General features: G+C 37.4%; 1 protein-coding gene across 3 annotated transcripts in view; it reads right to left on the reverse strand.

The window, feature by feature from the left end:
- Positions 1-4,654: 4,654 nt before the first annotated feature.
- Positions 4,655-22,626, reverse strand: part of LMOD1 (leiomodin 1) — a 29,749-nt gene continuing 11,777 nt past the window's right edge. For 2 of the 3 annotated variants that reach the window (XM_026697741.2, XM_087929240.1), the window contains 2 exons: positions 7,255-8,769; positions 4,655-6,468 (listed from right to left, as the gene is read on the reverse strand). In XM_026697741.2, the coding sequence (XP_026553526.1) occupies positions 6,442-6,468; positions 7,255-8,769 (1,542 nt within the window). In that variant the 3' untranslated portion in view covers positions 4,655-6,441. The remainder of the gene's footprint in view (positions 6,469-7,254; positions 8,770-22,626) is intronic. The other variant, XM_087929241.1, reaches the window with a different exon arrangement.

Genomic DNA, 22,626 nt, shown 5'->3' on the forward strand with positions numbered 1-22,626 from the left:
TGCTTAGGAGCGGTGTGGATGCTCACGAATGTAATGCAGTTTTTCACGGTAACGTTAGAGGCAGGGCCTGCTGTTGCATTCTTCGAAGAAGTTTTGCAACCTTCCGCTCCAGTCTGCAAGTGGACTTAGGATTTCTTGGCGGTTTCCTATCCAAATACTAACAAGGCATAATTTAGTTTAAATTAGCTTTAGCTGAATTTAATGGGCAGTTTTCATACTCAATCTGAATCGCCTCTTCCGTTTTATTGGGGAAGAGTTATGATTTTCGTGGCGTAGGCAGAGAGTGCTTAGTTAAAAATTGCAGTAATGCCATCCCCTTGAGTGACATGTTCTGATTCTTATAGTTTTAGATACTGAGCCATATTTTGGATGGAGCCCTCTCTATGTGTGGGATGTTGAGACTGCAGCAGTTTATAAATGAAATACATACATTTGCGATCTACTTCCTTTCTGCCCACCAGAATGCAACCACAGCAGAGCATCTGACCTTGCCATTTTCCAATAGCTTGGAGGTGCCCTCCTGACTATTGAGAAAAACACCTCTTACTACCACCAGGTGCCACTACCATCAACTCATCTGATCTAGTTTGGGAATTTTGTTATTCTTGACAAGATGGAGCAGGCAGCAGTGGAATCCAGCTATGTCCTGGAAAAAACAGATATAGTTTACACTACTACTTCAAAAAAATTTGTAAAGCGGCTTTTAAAATGTAGGTATTATTAAAAAAATTATTCAGATCCAGAAAATGGCACATAAAAGAATCAATCATTCCCCCCCTCAGCTCTACTCCACAATGTAGAAAAGTTCTACATTATTCTTTTTCTTCCAAAAAATGTTCAGTGGGACTTGTTTCCAGGTGTGTGTATAGCACTGCTTTCTTGAAACTACGTTAATTCCAAAGACAGGTCTAAGAGTATCCTAAAGAAATTACAGACCTTAATAACGGCTGGCCTATTAAAATACCTTAAAACCATTAAATGAATTAATCATCTCTGCATAATCATGGGTCTGTGTGTTCTTTCTGAAGACATATATTACTGCAATTAAATTTATTGTAATAATGTCTGCTTGCACAAATGAATTGTATCATACGATTGCTATGCTTAGCAGATTTCATGAGGCTCTGTGGCCAGAATCTTTCCTTGCTACAAAATGTATTTGTATTGGTTATGTGCCATCAGATACTTTTCAACTGTTAAGATAACTTAGAGTTTCTCAATAACAATCTGTCCCCAACTCGGTCCTTTAGGTCTCCCAATGGTACACATTGCTACAGTTCTATCTGCTTTGCTGCTGATCATCCATTCTACCTTCCTTTCCCAGTATTGGAGCCAGAGTATTTGTCTTTGCATAATATGTCCAAAGTAGAATAATTTGAGCCTGGTCATTTGTTCCTCCAATGAGTTGCTTTGGGTTGCTTTTTTTGAGTGTCCATTAATTTGTTTTCTTGGCTACTCATGGTATCTCAGGATTCAGGAATCTTCTCCAACATCAAGTGCTACAAAATATGGGATCATATGCGCAGTGTCAAAGTACTTTCCCCACTGTCTTTATATTCTTCTTCTTCCAAAGTGTCTTTGGAGGAAAAGATGGAATACTTGCAAAAGTATTGCAGGTAGTAGCACTAGGAACTGTTCACTTGAAAGCAACATTTGTCTCTTGATAATATGAGGTAAAAATCTTGCCACATGAGGGCATTCTTAAACCAATGTCCCAAACTCTTTTTCATTCACTTCAGTGCTGATTTGAAAAACCAGCTAACAGAGAGCCGAGAGCTCTTCCAGTTTAAGGCACTAGCAATTTCAGTATTCTGTCTTCATGGCCCACTTAAAATCCATTGCTTCACTCTTTCCACAAGTTTTTCTGATCATGATTGCAAGACCCAGTACTTTAACTTTCCCATTCTGTTTCTAATGCTTAGAACATAAACAAAGTGCCCCAAAACTTTGCCTATCATCCAATTTCTGCTCTCGTCTCAATTAAGAACACCTGTTTGGAATGAAGGCCTGGCATGGGCTTTGTGCCAATTTGGCATTTCTGTTTCATGCTTTCAGGAAGAACTACATTGAACAAGCCAGCTTCTTGCCATTAGTACTCAGTTGGGTTGTTCTTTCAGGGAGGAAGGGAGTGGGGAATGATTAAACAGCATCTACTTTGATGTAAGAGTGGTATAATATGAGACTATAAAAAACAAAAGCCTGTTTTTCAGTCACGAATACCACGTATCATTATTTAAAGCTAATATGTATAATTTTTCTAGTTGTTCAGCCCTGCCTAAGCTACTCCGGATTAATGGGCACTGTGCATCCAAATTAAATTATAGCATTCTGTCCAATTGTATTGAAGAAGTATACCAAAGTATACTTCAGATACCAAAGTATCTTTTGGGGCCAAACATTTCAGCTTTACTCTACTTGGATGTACGGAACTATAAATGTAATGTCATGTGATAAAATGCATTGGAATAACACACATTCCAGAAGACTTTGCTTCTGATGTAAATTACGTTAGAATTCCACTTGTTCTTTTTTTAGAGGAAGCCTTGCCATGAAGAAAGCAGGGAACTCCTCCCCCTGCAGATACAAAGGCAAGGAAGGAGTCACAAACTTCACTTTTCCTTCTTTTTCTAGGATTACCAGATCGATCATCAATCTGGACTCTCGTCCTTAACAGATTGGCCAGACTAATTATAAGCATATGCACATATACATACACCTGCATGCATTCATCACTAAGTCCACAGTGTCAAAATGGTGAACATGATCAAGAGATCATAGACCACCCCTTTTCCCAGGCATATACTGTGTGCCACACACACGAAAACAGGGGGTGAGGCTTCAATTAGCATGGGCACTTTCAGCATAATTGTTGACTTCTTCCTGCTCCATTGACAACCCCAAGACCCATGGTAAGCAACATGACCTTGTGCAGAAAGTGAGTAAGAAACAGTAAGCCAGACTGCAGCTTTTTATAATCATACACAAAAAATACTTTCTAAATTATGGGAAAATCAAACTTCAGAAGATATGGAATTGTTTTCATACCATCTGTCATTTGTGTATCATGAAAACATCAGCCTCTCCTGATTATTCATGATAATTATCTGTAGCACATTTGCCAAATGTGGTGCAAACTTACAAAATCAGGGACATCTGTGACAGCAACAAGTCCATAGATATTTCAATAGCAAATGTATATTGGTTGACAATAAACACACATGCAATGACAATGGCAGAGGAGCTACAAGAATGGAACCCAATAAAGAAAAGATGGGGTTGTGAATGGCTAAGGGAGAGCTGTGTCAAACCAGGCATTGTTTTTCTTCTCCGGGCTGTTCTGGGCAGCTGGAAGGCTTCCCACTCTTGTGGAGTGCAAAGGAATGAAACTTTGCTTGGGCTAGTCCATGCAAAATGCCCAAATATAGACATTTCTCTGGGCTTCAGAGAAATAACTCAGCTGCCTTGGACTCAGTCAGATCCTCAGTTTTTGCAGTATTGGCCAGCAACCCAGTGATCTGGCAGTGAGGGAGAAGCTACTTCCCTCTGGCATGACGCCCCGCACACTCAGACCACACGGAGGATTCTTGTTTGTATGCAAAAAGGAATGTTCCACTCCAGTGGCTTTTCTTAAAATTCTGTGCAGAGAACAATTTATAACCATCAGTGCTCATCTTCTGAGGAGATACACCAAAAGTCCCTTATCCTAATCAGTTTGCCCTTGTGATTTGCCCATGCACTGCAATTTCTACAGGGATATAAAGATTTCTCCTACTTCATCTTTTTTGTGACAATATCCTGTACAAACACTTGTAGAGTTGTAATTGCAGGAATGTTCCAATCTCGGATGGCAAACCTCAGATAAAGAATGTTTCCAAGCAAATACAACTCAGGCAAACAAAGTCACTAATCTAAAGGAGGATTAGAGAGAGGAAGTAAACATATGTTAGACTTTAACTAGAGATAATTAATTGTGTTAATTAATATGCTAAACAGTAACAAAAGTTAAGCAGTGACCAAAGTTAACCAATGATTGAGGATAATTAAAAATGTGTATAAATGCAAGACTAGACTCCAATAAAGTTCATCATGATTCAGTTGTTCATGATCAAACACCTCAACTGCCTTGTCATTACAACAAACACTTACTATAATCTACATATATAAAGTTTCTACTTTTTAATTCTAATGCTAGCATTAACATATTGTGGCTAAATTTTGAACAGCTTTAAATTAAATTAAAAGGCATCATCAAATCCTGAGTTCCTGGTTATTATACTTTTGCATCTTTTTTTAAAAAAAGATCTAGATAATTTATCACAATAAAACATATACATATAAAATTGTATACTCTGGTCAGTAGTTAGAGCAACCTTTTTCTTTTCTCAGGTTTTAGAACCAAAATGATCCAGGAAATGGAAAATCTAAAATAAGAAATCTGGCTTCAGTGATCAGAACAATCATAACCATATTACCCATTGTGAAACAGCTATAATTGTAAACAGTTGGGAGACAGGTTGGGAAATGATTCCATTCCTTTAGGCACGCTAAGGGGTCCAGCTCACACATCAATCAAGTGTGTACTTTCTGTACAAACTAGCACATCTGAAGGGTTTCACAGCCTTTGAACCCAGAATGTTTCATTACTCACAATGGGGCCATTTTGTGAGCTTTATTAATGAAAGTGCAGGTAATGCCATACATAATGCAAAATTCAAGAGAAACAGAGTTGAAAATGGCAACAATGTCTGCATTTTGAGATCATGCTCAGGTGGTTTGTCTCTTGGTTTTCTTTTTTCCTCCATTATTTTTGGAAATTTGATGAAAATATAAACCTTTCTCTTCATCAAGCATACCTTTCCTCTATCCTCTGCCTTTTAAAAGATAATTGAAGGGTACATAACATCTCTTCAGATATTTCACAAAGGTGAACAAGGACTGCTTGTCTGTTTGTTCATTTGGTCAGAACAAGAAGGTCATTGTTAAGTTGTCATGATCTCCATAAGTTAGCCTGGTCATTCTGGCTGGAGATGCTGGAAAATGGGAACCAACATATCTGGGTAGGTATGCCACTTGTTTTTGAAAATACAAAGACATGCAATCTGGGGGAGGGAACTGTATTTTTGTTAATAGCTACGAATTCTTGCTGCTTTCTATCAGGCTGCTGAGATTTCTTCAGTGCTTTCCTTATTTGGAAAGAAGATGAAAAACGTGTAATTGCATACACTTGCACACAACCCTGCATTATCTCAATTCAGATACACTTTGGCATTTTGTGTGAGCCATGAAACATATTAATCTCTTAAAGTCACTTAAATGCAAAAATATGTTTTAATTTACAACCCAAGCCAGAAATTAATTGAATTCAATACTTGGATTTAGATACAGGAAATTATTGAGCCTACCAGGAAGCTATGCTGGTTTGATGATGGAGTTGCTCTTTCTTCATTACCAAAGTTTCCAAAAGTTCATCTGTTTATATATGTGGACTGCTTGCCTTTTCCATTACCTCCCACTGACAGCTAAGCTTGTTCTTTTTCTCCTATATGAATTCTAAGATTAAGTATTGTAAAATCTAAAATGAATTGGGAAACTGTCGTTTACTTCAGAAGCAGAAGCGGAAGCAGCAGAGCCCCAGACCCAGCAGTAATGCAGTTCATTCAGCTGCCTTTGCATACGGCTACATCATGCCACCATGACAAGTCTTTAGCAATCAAATGTGGAGCAAATACCCATTTCTTTCCACCCAAAAAGCCATCACCTACAGGAACCTGTGTTTGATTTTTGCTATCAGAGAAATGGAATCCTTGAAATCACAGAGACATTGAACAATGAGTTTTGCCTTCATGATTTCTCCCCCACCCTCCTGCTTCAGTATACAGGCAAAACAGAACATGACATCGCCATTTCAATCAAGCCGCAACGGGCACAAATGTGACATAGCTCCATTTAGAGTCTTCTTGTACCGGCAGTATGCTGGACACCTTCTCATGATGCTACTGCTCCAGTGTAGCTCTTTAGATGTTCCTAGTGGCAAGCGATTACGGTGTTGCTGCCTGGGAAATGATGAGATAAGCAGGAATACCCGAAATTCAGACTTCTTCGTTGATCACATTTGCCCCTTTACTTTCTGAGCTCCCACAAGGAAAACTAGACAAAAAGCCCAAATATACCATATCTGCAGATCCTTCTTTTCAGGAGAAAAACAAGTTTTGTTATTAAAAAGGACTAAAAATAAATATTACTTCTTCCTGATAACAACGCCTTTTGGCAATCCATTTAATTCTTGTATCCAAATTAATCCCATAGAGAACACAGTTCATCTGGAACTAACACAGGGCAGGCTGTTGCTCTGTTGTGTTCTTCTTATGTAAACAGCCACCCGAAAGACAAACACAATGATTCAGCCTTGGCAATCTCCACTGTCCAAGATTCCTCTCCCTACTATTGAAGTAACTTGGGAACCTCCACCTGCCAAAATAAGACATGAACTTAGTACAAATTCTCAAATTAGAGGCATCTAATGGAGATCCAGATAGCAACTCAAGGTTACAGCAGTTCATCAGACAAACAAGCGAATTAATATCCCCTCTTTCATTCTCTTCCATCATCCCTTTGTGATTCCCTCCCATCTTAGAAAGCCTTATTATTAAAAAGCACATCCTAATTTAGATTAGTCCTAAAATAGCTTTGACAAAAAGGGTTTGTCTGTTGAGAATAGTAAATTTAAAGGCAGATGCAGAAACCTAAAAGTTCCTGACATCATGTCTCAGTTGCTTCCTGTCTTATCTCCAGAAGATAGTGGTGTCTGATGATCTTAATAAGTGGATAAACACAGGTGATGTTTTAGCTATTCCTCTTCCCACAGTGTTGCTAAATGGAGGCCTTTTGTGTGTGAAACTCCACCAGGAGACAGTAACTATCTAAGGAATGTAGCCCTTGCAAAAATGATGGAAAAATGTTCCAATCATTAGACACAGAAATGTGAGATGACTATGTGCAAGTAAGCATTAACGTAACTAGCATTATCAAAGTGGTAGCTTTACTGAACCTTGCAATAACTGTCAAGTGCTGCATCCCAGCCTGACCACCCTGATTGTTTCTTGATTCACATGTAGCAAGAAGCCATTGTCTTTTTTATAACTGTATTGTTGAACTCTGGCTAGTAGTATATATAACACTGTCCATAAAATATGGAATATAAACCACAAGGTTCTGTCAATGTGTACATTATAGCCTAGTGCTGTAATGATGTACCTTTTTCAACTGCTTCTTGTTGCTAGAGCGAATGGCAGCCAGAAGTTGATCTCTGGAATTCTTCTCCTGGGGAGGAAGTGCTTTCTCCACCATCTTCCTCTGAGTGGCCGGAGAAAGGGACAAGCGTAAGTTTTCATTAATCAAGGGAGGAGGAGGTGGAGGGGCTAGAGGTGGGGGTGGGGGAGGAGGAGCATCTGGAGTGCCAGATTTCTTAGGAGGAACTTTAGGGGAAGACCATGGAGAGGTTTTGGGGGATGGTTTTGGAGAAATCTTTGGCGAGCCAACTGGCAAGCAGCGTGCCTTTGGCACCTCAAGGAAGTCCTTCTTCTCTGTCTTTTCCTGGGCCTGTTTTTGCTCTTGTAAGCGTTTCTGTCTCTGTTTGTCCATATTCCTGCTTAGCAGGTTTGTGACCGTCATGCGTGGGCCAGCTAATTCAAAATGGTAACCCAGTTTCAGCAATGTGGTGTTCTCTTTCAGCAACTTGGCTATCTCCATCTCGGTCTTCCCTCCACAAATATGTCTCTGATTGTGAAAGCGCAGCTCCGTCAGAATGTTGTTCTGCAGCAGCGCACGAAAGATGGCCAGGATTCCTTTTCCTGTGATATGATTGGAATCTAGGTTTATGCTTGTCAGGGTCTTATTGGACTTTAGCATGATGGCAATGGCAAATGCAACATGATCGTCAGCACGCGTGTTGGCCAGAGCAAAGACCTTGACCACCGTGTTGAATTCCAAGGCCTCAGCAAAGCGTACCAGGATCTCATTGTTGATACAATCAGAATTGTTGACGTTAACTTCTACCAACTCTGGGTCATTATTCTTGATCTTTTCCAAGGGTTCATCAAAGATGCTGGTGGCTTCATCCTCCTTGCTCTGGCCTGAAGAACTTTCTGCAGATTTAGAGGGGCTGCTATCCGAAGGCTCTTGGATCATGTCCTCTTGCTCTAAAATTGGTACCTTTGTCTCTGGGATTCCTTTACTATCCTTTAAGAGTTTCTCTTCATTGTCAACTTTTGAGCCTGGCTTTGTAGTTGAACTTTTTTCTCCTGCTTTGAGGGGTTCTCTTTTATCATCTCTCTTTGAGACTGGCTTTAAAGCTGATTTTTTTTCTCCTATTTTCTCACATTCTTTTTTATCTTCAGTCTTTCTGTCCCACCCAGGCCCTTTCTTATGTTCTGATGTCCTCTCTTCTCTTCCTGTATCATCTACTGACCTGCTCTTTAGCAGTTTACCCCTTTCTTCCCCTCTCACTTGGCCTGTTACACTTTTACTTGCCGCCATGGATTTTTCTTTCTCTCTGGAAAACCTTTTTTCATCCTTACCGGTTTTCTCTTTGGCTTGTCCCATTTTGTTATTGCTGTCTGTTTCATCCTTTCCTTTCTGGACCTGTTCTTCTTTTTTCCCTTCCTTTATCAGATCAGGAGTTCTACTTTTTTTCAGATCTCTGCTGTAAGGCTCCTTACGTTTGTCTTCAAGAATCTTTGCCTCTTTCTTCTTCTCCGTTGCCTTTGCTTCCTTGTGAGTGGGGAGAATAACAACAAAACTTGGTAAGAAAGAATGATCTTATGCATGTCATTTTGAGCTCACAGAAAAAAACAAGATATAAATGCAGTAATAAAGATTTAGTAGAATAAAAACCAGTCAATGAAAACCAGAGCTAATATTATTGCCACTTCCAAATATTAGTTAAAGCTAGTTATACAGATGCTTCGTTAAAATAAAAACTGCATACAACAGTGGTGTTGTTAGCACAGAGTGTCACAGAAGAAGTCTAGAATTGGTAGCTATTGGGCAAACTATACCAGTTATTGCAATTGGGATGCTTTATGCTGAAGTTCCATTCAGTTATGAATTGGGAGAAAGGTAGAAGTTGATACAACCTTACAACCATGTTTAGCAATCATTTGAGATTATAACAGCATTTTAAATTTACACTGTTTAGAAACCATTTGAAATTACAACAGCACTTTAAAAAGTGTCTTATGATCAGTCCTCACACTTATAACCATCACAACATTCCCCACAGTCACATGATCAAAATTTAGGTGCTTCATAACTGGCATGTATTTTTCAATGGTTGTGGAGTCATGTGACTGCCATTTGTGACCTTCTTACGGTCTTCCTACAAGCAGAGGCAACAAGGGAAGCTGGATTCACTGAATGATCACATGATTCACTTAGCCTCAGTGATTCGCTTAACAAACATAGCAGAAAATGTCATACAATTGGGCATAATTTGCCTAACAGTTCCTTGCTTAGTATCAGAAATTCTGGGCCCAATTGTAGTTGCAAGTCAAGGACTATCTGTATAAATCAGGGGTGGGATTCAAATTTTTTAACAACCGGTTCTGTGGGTGTGGTTTAGTTGGTGCGTGTGGCTTGGTGGTCATGTGACTGGCTGGGTGTGGCCAACTCAACCTCACTCACATTGAAGCACATACCTCCTCGCCTGGCCTCTCATGACTGTGGGGGTTCTGTAACCATCGTAAGTGTAAAAAATGGTCATAAGTCACTTTTTTCAGTGCCATTGTAACTTTGAATGGTCATTCCACACAAGCAAAGTACCAGCCAAGGAGGAAAAAAAATCTCCAGAGAAGTTGCTGAGACAGGAAGTTTAGCCCTGCCAAGAATGTAACAAAGGTTAACGGAGAGGCAGTTTCTGTAAGCAACAACAGAATGTTTCCTTCCTGCCTTCCTTACCAGTAATTTCTTCTAACAACCGGTTCTCTGAACTGCTTAGAATGTTAACAACCAGTTCTAGAGAATAGGTGCGAACCTGTAGAATCCCACCCCTGGTATAAATATGATGGATACTAAATGCTAAGATATTGAGGCAAGGTATTTGAAAAATGGTCAGGATGATGGAATAAAACCATATTCTTGCAAGGGGCAAACTACATGTGATGAGTTTTGAACCTGATATGCTGGTGGTGGTGGTAGGTGTTCATTAAGATTTGTAGGATCTAAGTTATTCTGCTTAACTATGGTAGGTGAGTTTCAGATAAAATGCTTGGGGACAATCCTTTCTTCAGAACACTGATGGATTTAATTTAGCATCTCTGAAATGCTGCTCAAATTCACGCTGTGATTTTCCTGAGAATGCAGAACCAGTGTTTGATTGCTATGATATATTTTGACTACTGTTTCTGGGATGAGCCATATTGTTGGTCTCATTTCATCTTTTATGCTGTAGCTTTTTAGGGTTACTTTCCCAGATTCGTTTTCATTATCAAATACTTTATGCCATACACTACTGCACTCCTTTTAATTAATATTCTGGTTGCTTATTTTTAGAAAATGGTTTGTTGTTTTGAATGAGAGGCTCATCAATATATTCCAGTTTATTTCATTTTCTGCAGATTTTTCATTTAAATCTGCATGCAGCTTGTATGCGTAAATAATTGCCACAATGATAACACAGCTAATTTTTACTTGTTATTGTCTGTCTATATGCTGTTGCCAAGTTTATTCACATTTGATTTAATTTCTGACTAAAGCTTTATTGTAACTTTACCAGTAGTTTTCATGGATACTGTATCACAATTTGCTGCTCTTTTAAAAATTAAATGTCCTGAAAATCTTAGATTTGTTGAGTTTTTTAAATGTTTCTTTCAGAATTCCACAAAATAGTTGATCTCAGAATGCATCGTTTAGCCATGTTCATCAAATATGCCATGTTCAGAAATATTTAAACTTTAGCTGCCGATTCTTCCATTTTAATGAAATTTAAAATGTTTTATGTCACAGTGGTGGGATTCAATTTTTTTTATTACCAGTTCTGTGGGCATGGCTTGGTGGACATGGCGTGGTTTGATGAGCGTGGCAGAGGAAGGATACTGCAAAATCTCCATTCCCTCCCCACCCCATTAACCTGCTTTCCAGCTCTGTTTTCCTGTACAGGGCAACTAAAGAAGACCCAGTTGATCAGCTGGGACTTGGGAGGCAGAGAATAGATGGAGGGATCCAGTCAGAGGTGGTATTTGCCAGTTCTCCAAACTACTCAAAATTTCTTCTACTGATTCTCCAGAACTGGTCAGAACCTGCAGAATACTACCTCTGCTTTACTATCAATAAGTTTGGGACCAAATATTCCTGCATTGTTTTTATTAATTCTGCAAAGCTGAATTGCAAGTGTTTTTGTAGGGCAGTTTATATACTCTGTAAGTCATAACAATAAGTAAAACAGGCTTTCCCTTAGCAATGATTTCTTTTGCCTCAAAACAAAAGTACAATTCTCTTTCTTAAAATGTCATCTATGACACCACCATGCACAATAACCTTCCCCAGATTGAACCATCCTGCTGTGAACTTTTCTCATTGTCTTTACTCACTGTAACCATATAAGTGTTATTCTTCCTATGTCTGTCTGTTTATTTTGCTGCTCTTCCTCCCTTTATCAAGTAAGAATTAAAAGGCTTTTGTTTTACAATCCTACATAGTCAATTTCCATAGTGTTATTGATCACACAGCTGATCAATCACACAGTTGATCAAACTATACTCATTAGACTTAGCACTCACTAGGCTTTCTGCTGCTTTTCTGAAACCTCTACAGCAGTGTTTCTCAATATTGGTTCTTAACAATTTGAAGATATTGCTAATATTTGGATGTCAACTCCCAGGATTCCCCTTACTGACTAGGGAATTCTAGGAGTCCAAGTCCAGACAACTTAAAGAAATTGGTAAGGCTGAGAAATGCTATCCTAGAGGAACTAACTCCAGTGAATCTGCAAGAATTACAAGATATACAGGCAACCACAGATAATCAAGCAACAGTGGACAATCATGGGCAATAACTCAATACTTTGCAGAAATGATATATTTAGAGTTGAAAGGTACCCCACACCACTTACAAAAACATATTCTCCAAAATTACAAAATTATTTATGCTGAAAGTCAGTGATTTAGAGAATATTTTGTGTGCATTCCAAGATTAGTCTTGGTATATATTTTCTGCAACAGTAGCTAAATAAACAAGTAAGCATGTAGCCGGCAGCAGGTGCGGAGGGCTGAGGAGAGCGAGGACTCAGATGAGGGGCCAGGACCATTAGGGAGTGGACTGCTGCCTTCAGAGATTGTGCGGGCTGGCAGCAGTGATGAGGAGGTTCTCAAGGAGCCTGTGCCAAGTGCGCGTGCATGAAAGATTGCTCAGAGGAAAGAGCAGTTACAACAGCATGGGCAACTCAGGAGTAAGACTGCACGGTAATGGCCCCACGTTCAAGAAGATAAAAGCCAGCTGTGAACTAACATACTTTGCAGAAGGCAAAGACATTTTGAACTCAGCCTTGTGGACATTACAGTTGGTATTTGAAGACTCTTGTAAACTATTTCTTATGTGTTGTTTTTTGACAGACTTGAAAAAACTTGGCAAGGCTCTTGCTTGTCGGAACTAATTAGTTGGAAGCAGCCTTTTATCTGTGAAGAAACAGGATTTTTAGCTGAAACATAAAAAGGTTATACTGCTGCCTTTGTCTTGTGTTTGCTCTCTTGGAACCAGGTTTGGGTCAGAACAGAAACTGAGTATTTTATCTGAGGAAGCCCCTTGGTTCATTTACTGTTAAAATTTAATTTTGCACCTCCCATTTTGGGCTTGATATAACTGAGGAAATACAGCCACGCAAGCTGTGTTCTATTTTGATCCTTAGATCAAAATATTTGGGCATAAGGTACCCCCTCAAATGAGCATAATGTTCCACAACCAGAAAGAGCTGGGCCAAAATAAATAATTGGCATTAGTCAAGAATGTTGTGACTAATCGGCAGCATGTTTTAAAACTGGAAGAATAACATGTGGATCGCTTGCCAAAGACTTTAGGGGCTCAAGGGGCATCACTATTGAACTCTGGAGCCTTCTGATCCTACTGCTTTACCTTGTGCATTGGTATTGCTGCCTGCACTTTCTGCTTTTTACCATGACAGCCAGAATTTTGAGGAGAAGCACGATTAAACACACAATGTGCATCCTTTCTGTGATCAGTTTTATAAGTGGACACTCCCCCTCAAAAGATCAAATGAATAGACAGAGTAGAAAATGAGGTTAGCCAGTTTAGTAAATAGGAATTCAGTCTGCCACTGGAATTACGAATCCAATCTGGGTCGGTCGCCAGGACCAGAAGTTTAATCATCTGAGCTTTTAGACTTGTGCTGGAGCCCATTCTCACGAGGATGGCCTCCAGCACAGGTCCAAAAGCTCTGAAGACTAGACCAGAGATTTTGTCTTCTGAGGTTCAGAGGATGTACTCCAGCACAAATCAGAAAACTCAGAAGACTAAAGCTCTGGGCATGGTGATCCTGCAACATTATGCTGGAACATGTATGTTTGCCTTCATTTACTAGAATTACAGCCGTCGCTCTAATATCAGCTGCTCTGGATTACATAATATAACTTCATTTCATTTGTTTATAAAATAACACAGGAAAGGTGGCAAGTGCTTCTCAGATGACAAAATGCAATGGAGAATTGAGAAAAATTCCCACAAAACAATAATCTTTTACAAAGATTATTTATTTATTTATTGCATATTGCAGTGGTCCTTAAATTGGCACAATTAACCTTTTTCCCAATACTCAATAATTCCTTTACATCCAGACTTTTATACAAGTGTCTCATGAGAGTCCCAAACTGGATCCTTGACTCACAAATAAGCAATTATACATTGCTCTGTGACCCTCAGGATTTACCCAGATTAACCACTTGGGTTTAATTATCTCCTGTTTAAGAACCATTGGCATATTGTATTCATATTCCTGCAAAACTACTGTGCTGCTTAATGAATGTTAAACAAAAACTAAAATGATGGCAGAGGCAGTTGGAAAACAGCAGAATGTCAAAACTTGTCAGTGTTGTCAATATCCAATAAAATTCCACAAACCAGGCACATAAATTATACAATAGATACATAAGAACCATTATTTTGTTAAAAGAATCAGCAAATAAATTACAAAGACTATTTTCCATTTATGAACTTAAATTATGTTTTGCTATTTCTGTTGAAAATTAGAGAGAACTCTCGTGAGACAGTTGTTTAGGATGGATGAAGCCAAATTCTCTGGTCAATAAACTTGCCCTTTGGAGTGGAATCGCGACGTATTAAACATAACATCTAGTTGTCCATTCCCATGTAACAATAGCTTAACTGAAGTATTAGACTTGAATCTCCCAGGCTTATATGAATTTTCATTATTGGCATTAACAGGAGGCAGTGATTCTTTACCTTCTGGTTCAAGAAAATCTATAGAAAAGGCCATCTGTCCTAAAGAAGTTGAAATAACAGATCACATGATTCAATAGAGTTTGCCTTAAGCTGTTGTTTATATACCAAAATAAACAAGTTCCATTTTTGGAAAAGAAGAATCTCTGTAATTAGTTTGAGATTACTTAGCCTTATTTGCACTGCAAGTATCTAGAGATGCTCATGGTTAGGAATAACAAACAAAATATTCCAGGGTAGACAGTTTATGATTTCATATACCTGAAGTAAAACATCCAGAGGATCAGTAAATATTTTTTCCTCTCCTTGCTGCAGCCTAATGGTTATTTACATATCTGAAACGCAAATGTAGCCTTACTAGACCATTACACCACCATCCTTTTCTCCCTCTCCTCAATTTGAAATCCAATCCTTCTTGATGTTCAAGAAAAAGGAAAAGGGCAGTTACTGTGTTATACTTTTTATTTAGCTCTGGTTTTCTCAATTAACCTAGTTTTCTAAATTCACATGATAACACTGGACCATAAAGTTATGGTAGGTTGATTGATTGTGTCAATATAACCTATAATTACATACAGTTTCATCTTGACTAGCCTATTCCATTGTTAGTTAACATTATCATATGGTACAATGTGTGAATCCAGAAATGTGTTTTTTGTTAATTTAATAATTAAGTTGCAAGGAGTCTTGGCTATTCAAGACCTGTCTTGCCATCCACATTGCATTGCCCAAAGCAAGGAAAGAAATAGTTACACTGTACTGATTCAATATTTTTTCCCCTGAGGTACTTTGTCTTTTAGATTATACTGTAGCTGATTCTTAAAACTATTGTGCTTCAAATTCAGGACGGATTTATATGTGATAAAGGGAATAAAAATCAGATTTTAACTAAAACTCTTGCATGACACTGAACAATCAAAATCCAGCCACTGTAATTTTTTTTCATGCTTTGAAATTTTGGAAGTTTTCTAAGCCCATTTTGACTTTGCTTTTCTTAAACTTTGAACCTCTTTTCCCATTATTTTAAATTTCTTGCCTATATAATTGGAATGCCTGCAAATAATAACACTACTGGAGTAGGGGTAAGAACATAAAATTCTATTATAAGATGATCTGAGTTAAAGTATGTTAGAACATCTTATTTCATTACATCAGGCCACTGCCATATCAATGCTTTTGAGAAGAATAAGATTGATATAAAAATCCCCAAGAAATCTCAAACAGTAAATCAGAACTTACCCATTATGATATAAGGGAAAGAAAACACAGGTAGATAGCCTAGAATTTCTTTGAGTTTAGGGATAAGATAAATGTAATTAAGATTAATCTAAGAATAAGATTACATTTTGAGAGGACTTTCAACACTATTTTAAATTAATTTACAGAATACTGATATATATCTAGGCCCCCCTATGAGACTTTCATTGTATAAATCACAATTACCAAATGGAGTTAGCTTTCCATTTTTTAGATCATTTGCTATTTTCTCTTTCGTTGATCACTGCTTGATATAAGCAGCTTTAGAATACAGCTCCTCTTTGGTCTGCATTTTCCAGTTATTATTTGATTCTTTAAAAATCTTAGCAAGTATTGGGATTTGTTTTTAATATCTGCACATAATTTACACAATAGTAAGATAGAGAAAGAGATGGATAGACAGGTAAATTTGTGTTGCTATTGTAATTTTGACCCTTCAAACTCAGCTCTTCCAATGAATATGTTCAAACTCAGCTCTTCCAATGAAGCTTTAGTAGGCTGATTGGTGCCATTTAATCTGAATGTATATATTATTAAGGTGTTCTTATTATGGCTGATTTTGTTTAATTTTTAATATTTCTCTGTTTTAAGAACATTTATTATAGATTTTAAAAAATCTGTTCAGCAACATTAACCGCAGGGTATCCTGTGGGAATTAGTAGTATACAAGTTAAATGAATGAATGAACAAATACAACTATTGTTATAATATATTAAATATAACAAGCTTGATTCCTAGGCTATCTAAATACCATACTTAAAGATTGAAGGATGCTTTTGAATTTGGTCAATTTATAAACAACCCAGAATTATAACACTAAAGCCTTGTTCATGTTTGCAATCTTATATGTGATGCCATGTTGAGAATGCAGAAAATGTTTTCAAGTTCACCATGTCTTATAACTCTTGGCACAAACTTTCCATTCTTTGCCCCTGTACTTCCTTTAAAAAGAAGCAGTCCTTTAGGATTAATCACAGATGTTTTGACAAACTAAAATGGAGCTAGTTTCTCCTTAAACATACGAAAGTACAAGTACTGTTGGTAATTGCTGGCAATTGCTGAACTTTAACTCCACTGCAATGTTCCCTTAAAAGGAAAAGGCAACTTTGGAAATGTCTTGTTTTGGAATCTAAACAATGATGCATTAATCCTGCCTTGGTGTTCTTTGAGTGCAGCTTACTCCGATGGGTTTGGACCCAGAGAACAAATTATTTAGATATTATTAGCCTATACCAATACATTTATTTAAAAGAGCTGCAAACTTTGCAGAAGTTGGAAAAGAATATAATTTATGGATTTGTTTCAAGAACAGTTAACAGTCAAAAGTTAATAAATAGTACCTGTTTTCTAATAAATGTGAATAAAAACTATTGGATGGACACATCATGCTAATCATTTTTTGCATAACAGTGGTTTATTGAAAAAGCACAAATAATGCTTTACAAACCACAGCAGCTGGGTTCATGCAACCAAACCAAACTAGGACATTCAGGTTTAGTGTGACGCTAAACTGATATTGCCACTTGCAAAGAAAACAGAAAAGAACAGAACAGAGGTGGAAGGGACCTTGGAGATCTTCTAGTCCAACCACTTGCTCAGGCAGGAAACCTATCATTTCAAACAAATGGTTGTCCAATCTCTTCTTAAAAACTTCCAGTGTTGTTTAACTCTTTCCTCCAGCCTTGTTTCCAACATTTTTTCTTCTTCAGTGGTGCCAATGGATTTAAAACAAAACTCTTCTTGAAGGATTTTAGAAAACATACTGCTAGGGGAGATGGTTTTAAAACTTTTGCCTCTGCCTAGAGATTCCTACTATGCAAACCATATATTTCACACAGCGTACAATTTTTCCTAAAGATTAGGTTACACTGCGTGATAAAGAAAGAAAAAATACCCATGCATGAGAAATGGAGAGTTTAGTCCCACGGAGCTGCATAACTTGACCAGAATCAATTTATCAGCTTATAGTATCTCTTGTGTGCAGCTTCCTTTTGCTTTGAAGGATCCAGCACAAAAATATACCCTAATGCAATGGCTCTCAAACACGTTGGTCTTAGGATCTCTTTATATTCTTAAAAGTGATAGAAGGTCCCAAAGAGCTTTGGATTATGTGTGTTGTATTTATCATCCTTTATTGTATTAGAAATTACAACTGAAAAAAATTAAAATATTTATCTGGCTTCACAGACCAAAATCTATGAAAGAGAGTAAATATAGCCTTCAAGTAGTAATCCGCATAAAGAATATCAGCTTCTTCAATGTGGTGCTTTTCAGATTAAATATTTGCTGAACAGAGAGGGCCTCTAGCAAAATGGATTTCAGAAAGCACAGAATACTGGAGTTTATCAACCTGCTCTGTGTAATGCAGTTCTGGGGAAAGCACTTACAAAGTACCTGCTTCAGGTGACTTACAGAGTCAAGGTGGTGATTCTTCTCAAAATAACTTCTGTCAAGATGGCATTGTGCCTGCATTTTCTGGCATTCCTTGCAATATTTTCATTTTAAGCGTACCTATTGGTAATAGAAGCAGGTAGATGTTTTCTGTTTTGAATATCAGAAACAGTCTCCTTGTTTTTTATCCAGATGATGTCCAAGACTTATTATAGTTGGTCCTTGACTTATGAATGTAATCAAGCCTGCAATTTTGGTAGTAAGCTGCAATAGTTGCAAAGTGGGTCACCATGTGACCTTGCCTGACCTTTGCAGCAATTATTAAGTGAATGATTCCTGGGAGTCTACCTCAGCAAAGATCTTACCTGGAAAATCAACACAACCCAGATGGCCAGAAAGGCCCAACAGAGACTCCATTTCCTTAGTGTCTTGCGAAAGAATAAAGTGGAACAACAACTGATGACCTCCTTTTACTGGTCCACAATAGAAAGCATCCTCATATATTGCATTATGGTGTGGTATGCTGGCTTGACAGCCACAGATGAAAGACATTACAGAGGGTGGTGAACACAGCACAAAACATTGTGGGCTGTTCCCTGATACCACTAGATGACATCACTAGGGCTCGCTGCCTTAGAAGAGTGAGGAAAATTCTTAGGGATAATTCACATCCTGGTCAGCACTTCTTCACTCTCCTAGTATAGAAGCATAGCCAGCTGCACCAACAGGCTGAAGAACAGTTTCTACCCGTGGGCTTTCAGACTTCTGAACGGAAAATAACTTCGTGTCAACATAGTATGATAGACTTGCGGGGCCGGTGCATTGTGCAACAAGGTCACATAGTCACATAAGATTGGGACTGGATTAGGGACTTCTGCCCTCACTGTGAGTTGTGTTGGGGGTGGGGTGCACGAAGGGAGGCTCAGCCAATCTCATTGTACGTATGTTGTACTTTGACAATAAAGGTAATAATAATGAATCTGCTGTTGTTAAGTGAATCCATTATTCACTATGAAGTGGGTTTGCCAAAAACTGGACGTAAACACCAGTTTCCAGCAAGAACATTGTAAATGTGATCACATGACTGTGGGGTGCTACAAACTGCCCTAAATGCAGACTAGTTGCTTAACACCCAAAATGAAGTCATGTGACCACGGGAGGGATGGACATTGCAACTTCAAATCTGGGTTGTAATTAGATTTTTCAAACTCTGTTGTAACTTCAAATGCTTGTTAAGCAACCAGTTATAAGTTGAGGACTGGCTGTAGTTGTAGATTTAAAAGACTTGAATAAAGGAAAATTTGTAATTTTATCATTAAATGGTTAAAAAAAATGTTTCCCTGGCATTCATAAAATGTATCAAGTATTATATAGGTCACCCACATCTAAAATAAAAGTTAATGGTATGTTTTCTCCTATTACCGCTATTTAGATAAGTTAGAGAAGGGTGTCCACTTTAACCCTTGCTCTTTAATATCTGCATGGAAACCTTGGCCTGTGCTATTAGACAACATAGGGAGTTCTATGGAATAGTGCATAACTCAGTTGAATACAAATGCAAATGACATTCTTATTTGCAAATGATATTCTTTTGACTTATGACCATAATTGAGTCCAAAATTTGTGTTGCTAAGTAAGACATTAGTTCAGTGAATCACTGCAGTTGTTATGTTAGTAACACAGTTGTAAAATGAATCTGGCTTCCCCATTGACTTTGCTTGTCAGAATGACCCAGGGACAGTACAGTCGTCATAAATATGAGTCAGTTGCCAAGCATCTGAATTCTGATCACATGACCACAGGGATGCCGCAATGATTGTAAATGTGAAAAACGGGTCATAGCTCACTTTTTCTAGTGCTGTTGTAATAGTCACTAAGAGAACTGTTGTAAGTTGAGGACTATCTGTACTATGGCAATTCTGATGCAGATGAGAGATGCCTTCAATAAAATAGCAGGATACACTATTAATTGGTCCAAATTGGAACTGATGTCATTTGATGAAAATTTGTTTACTCACTAATGCATTTAATGAATATCAATTCCATATTTATACCAAATTCATTAAATATTTAGATCTGTGTATACCAAAACTCAGCTGTATGTATGTGATGACCTAAAGAGGTGTGGCACAAAGGCAACATAGTCACATAAGTAAGAAGTCCCTTTAATACCACCAACTTTGCCCCTTATGTCCAGTTACCTTCGGCTGGAGAAAAAACTCTCCCAAGAAAAGTTTTTTTTTTTAAATAAAGTTTTATTTGGGTTTTCACACACACAAAATACAAGTAAAACATCTTTTTTGAAAATAGCATGGTCCCGGGTTGAAATTCTTTATACAGACACAAACTCAATTTCATGCTCATTTTTGTGTTCTATTACATATCTTATACTATTCTACATTTTCTATATAGTTTTTCCCCTCTTTTAATTTTCTCAATTTTATTTTGATTATCTCATCTCAATTCAAATAATTATATTTATACTTTTGCCTGTTCTGTTTCAATTTCATATTATCTTTTCTCATTAAACAAATTTTCTCCTGTAATTATTAATTGGAGTATGACACCTTTATATCTTTTAATTATATCCATTCAACTCTTATTTAAACTTCAATATATACCTTAAGGTTATGACCTTCACTATAATACATAATACATAACTTCCAATCGAATTCTGCTTGGTACATTCTTATAATACACATTATATTATTTTTTAAAAAAGGATTATAAATATATGTAATTATAAACCCTCATTCCATTCCAATTCAGTTCTATCATTAATAATCATTAAAGTCTTAACATCTTTAACATTTCTTATCAATTAAATATCATACTTCCTTAAAGACACATATAATCTCCATAATTAATTTTTCCCTTATTTCTCTTCACATATGTTTTGTAAATCATTAAATATTCATTTTGTTACATTTATTTATTGACAAGCATTCCACTAAGTTACAATAACTATTTTATCAAACATTTTAATTATACATTGTTTCATATTTTCTGAAATTATTTCTATTTCTAGTATAACAATACTATCTTATGTAGCTTTGCAGAATCCCTTTTTCCATTAGATTTTCACCCATTATCTCTAAATAGGCCCTGTTTCTCTATATTTTGTTTCTATCCTTTAGAATTTCTTTTCCTTTCTTTCTTCCCTCTCTTCTTCTCCCTCCCCTTTTTACCCCCTTGTCTCTCTACTTCTAATTCTCTCTTTTGCATTTCCCTCTTCTGTTGCTTTCTGATTTTATACTTATTTTTCACTCTATTCTTTTTGGGGGTTGTTTTTCCCAATCTTAAACTTTCCATTCTCTTTCCCCCCTTTCCTTTTTCCTCCCACCTAAGATTGCTTGTTCATTAAAGATGGCTTCTTCTTTGTCCCAATCTTCTTGTTCTGCAGGCATTTCTTGTTGTTTCTCATTGTTGCAAATCTCCATTTCTAAGAACTGAAATACGAAGCCAAAAGAACCTCTCCCTTCTTGTGCATCTTCTTTGTACTTTTTAAGTTCCATTTTCAGTTCTTCTAAAAGTGGAGCCATTTTAAACAGTTTTAAACAACCACCCGATTGATGTTAGTCATTTAAATGCAATAACCAAGAATCCAGAGATCACCAAGTAATCCAAATAGTTCCAAGTTATTTCTTCTTATTTCTTTTTCCACTTTCTCTTCCTGGGGTTTTTGTTGCGATATTTCAGTTAAAATGCATCTTTTGGAAGTCTTGTTGAGATTTTGCTGTAAGTTCATTTTAATTCCAGGTAGTCTCCTCCCTTCCAGATCCTGCCCTTTTATTCTTTTTCTCTCCTTTCCTGTTTTCAAAAGCTTTTGATTATCCAGAAATCTTTATTATCCCTTTGACTTTTTATTTTCAGCATTAAATGCCCATTAATGTCAAAGTGGATTTTTTTCCAATTTCTTGCTTAAGTCTCTTAGCTGTCAGTATAGGGAAAGGAGAAAAAAACAACCCAAATCTTTTCCCTTTTCTCTCTCCTTCGCAGCTTAAAAATCTTCTTAGGGAACAATGTTATTGTTTTTTTTAATAGTTTCAATTCCAGTGTACCTTATTTGTTGCTTTTGCTGTTTGACCTGGTCAACCAAAACTTTCTCTTCTTATCTTCCTCCTGCACATTCTTTTCCAGTCGAGTTCTTCTTTGTGGTGGCCATTTCTGACCACCGCTACAACTGCCTTCGGAAAGGGGAGTAATGGCCAGCTGGGGAGGAGAGATGCGGCTCTCCTCAAACCTGCTGGTGGTCTCCCCCCCTACTTCTTTCAACTGAAAGGTGTCAACATTTCCTAACATGTTGAGTGATACTCAATTACACCCTGTAAACCATTCAGATGCTGTAATAAGAAAATACAATATGTAGAATCCTGGATTCAATACCATGTAGAAAAGACAATCACTTTTGGGATACCACGTGTATAACATCTAGCAGCTCTCTTGTGTCTTATCTTCAATAAATACCTATTATGATACACTGTAAGGTAAAAGTAAAGGTTCCCCTCACACATA

Source organism: Pseudonaja textilis, chromosome 3, assembly GCF_049901715.1.
Source record: "Pseudonaja textilis isolate UNSWEBS1 chromosome 3, rPseTex1.2, whole genome shotgun sequence".
Lineage (NCBI taxonomy): Eukaryota > Metazoa > Chordata > Lepidosauria > Squamata > Elapidae > Pseudonaja > Pseudonaja textilis.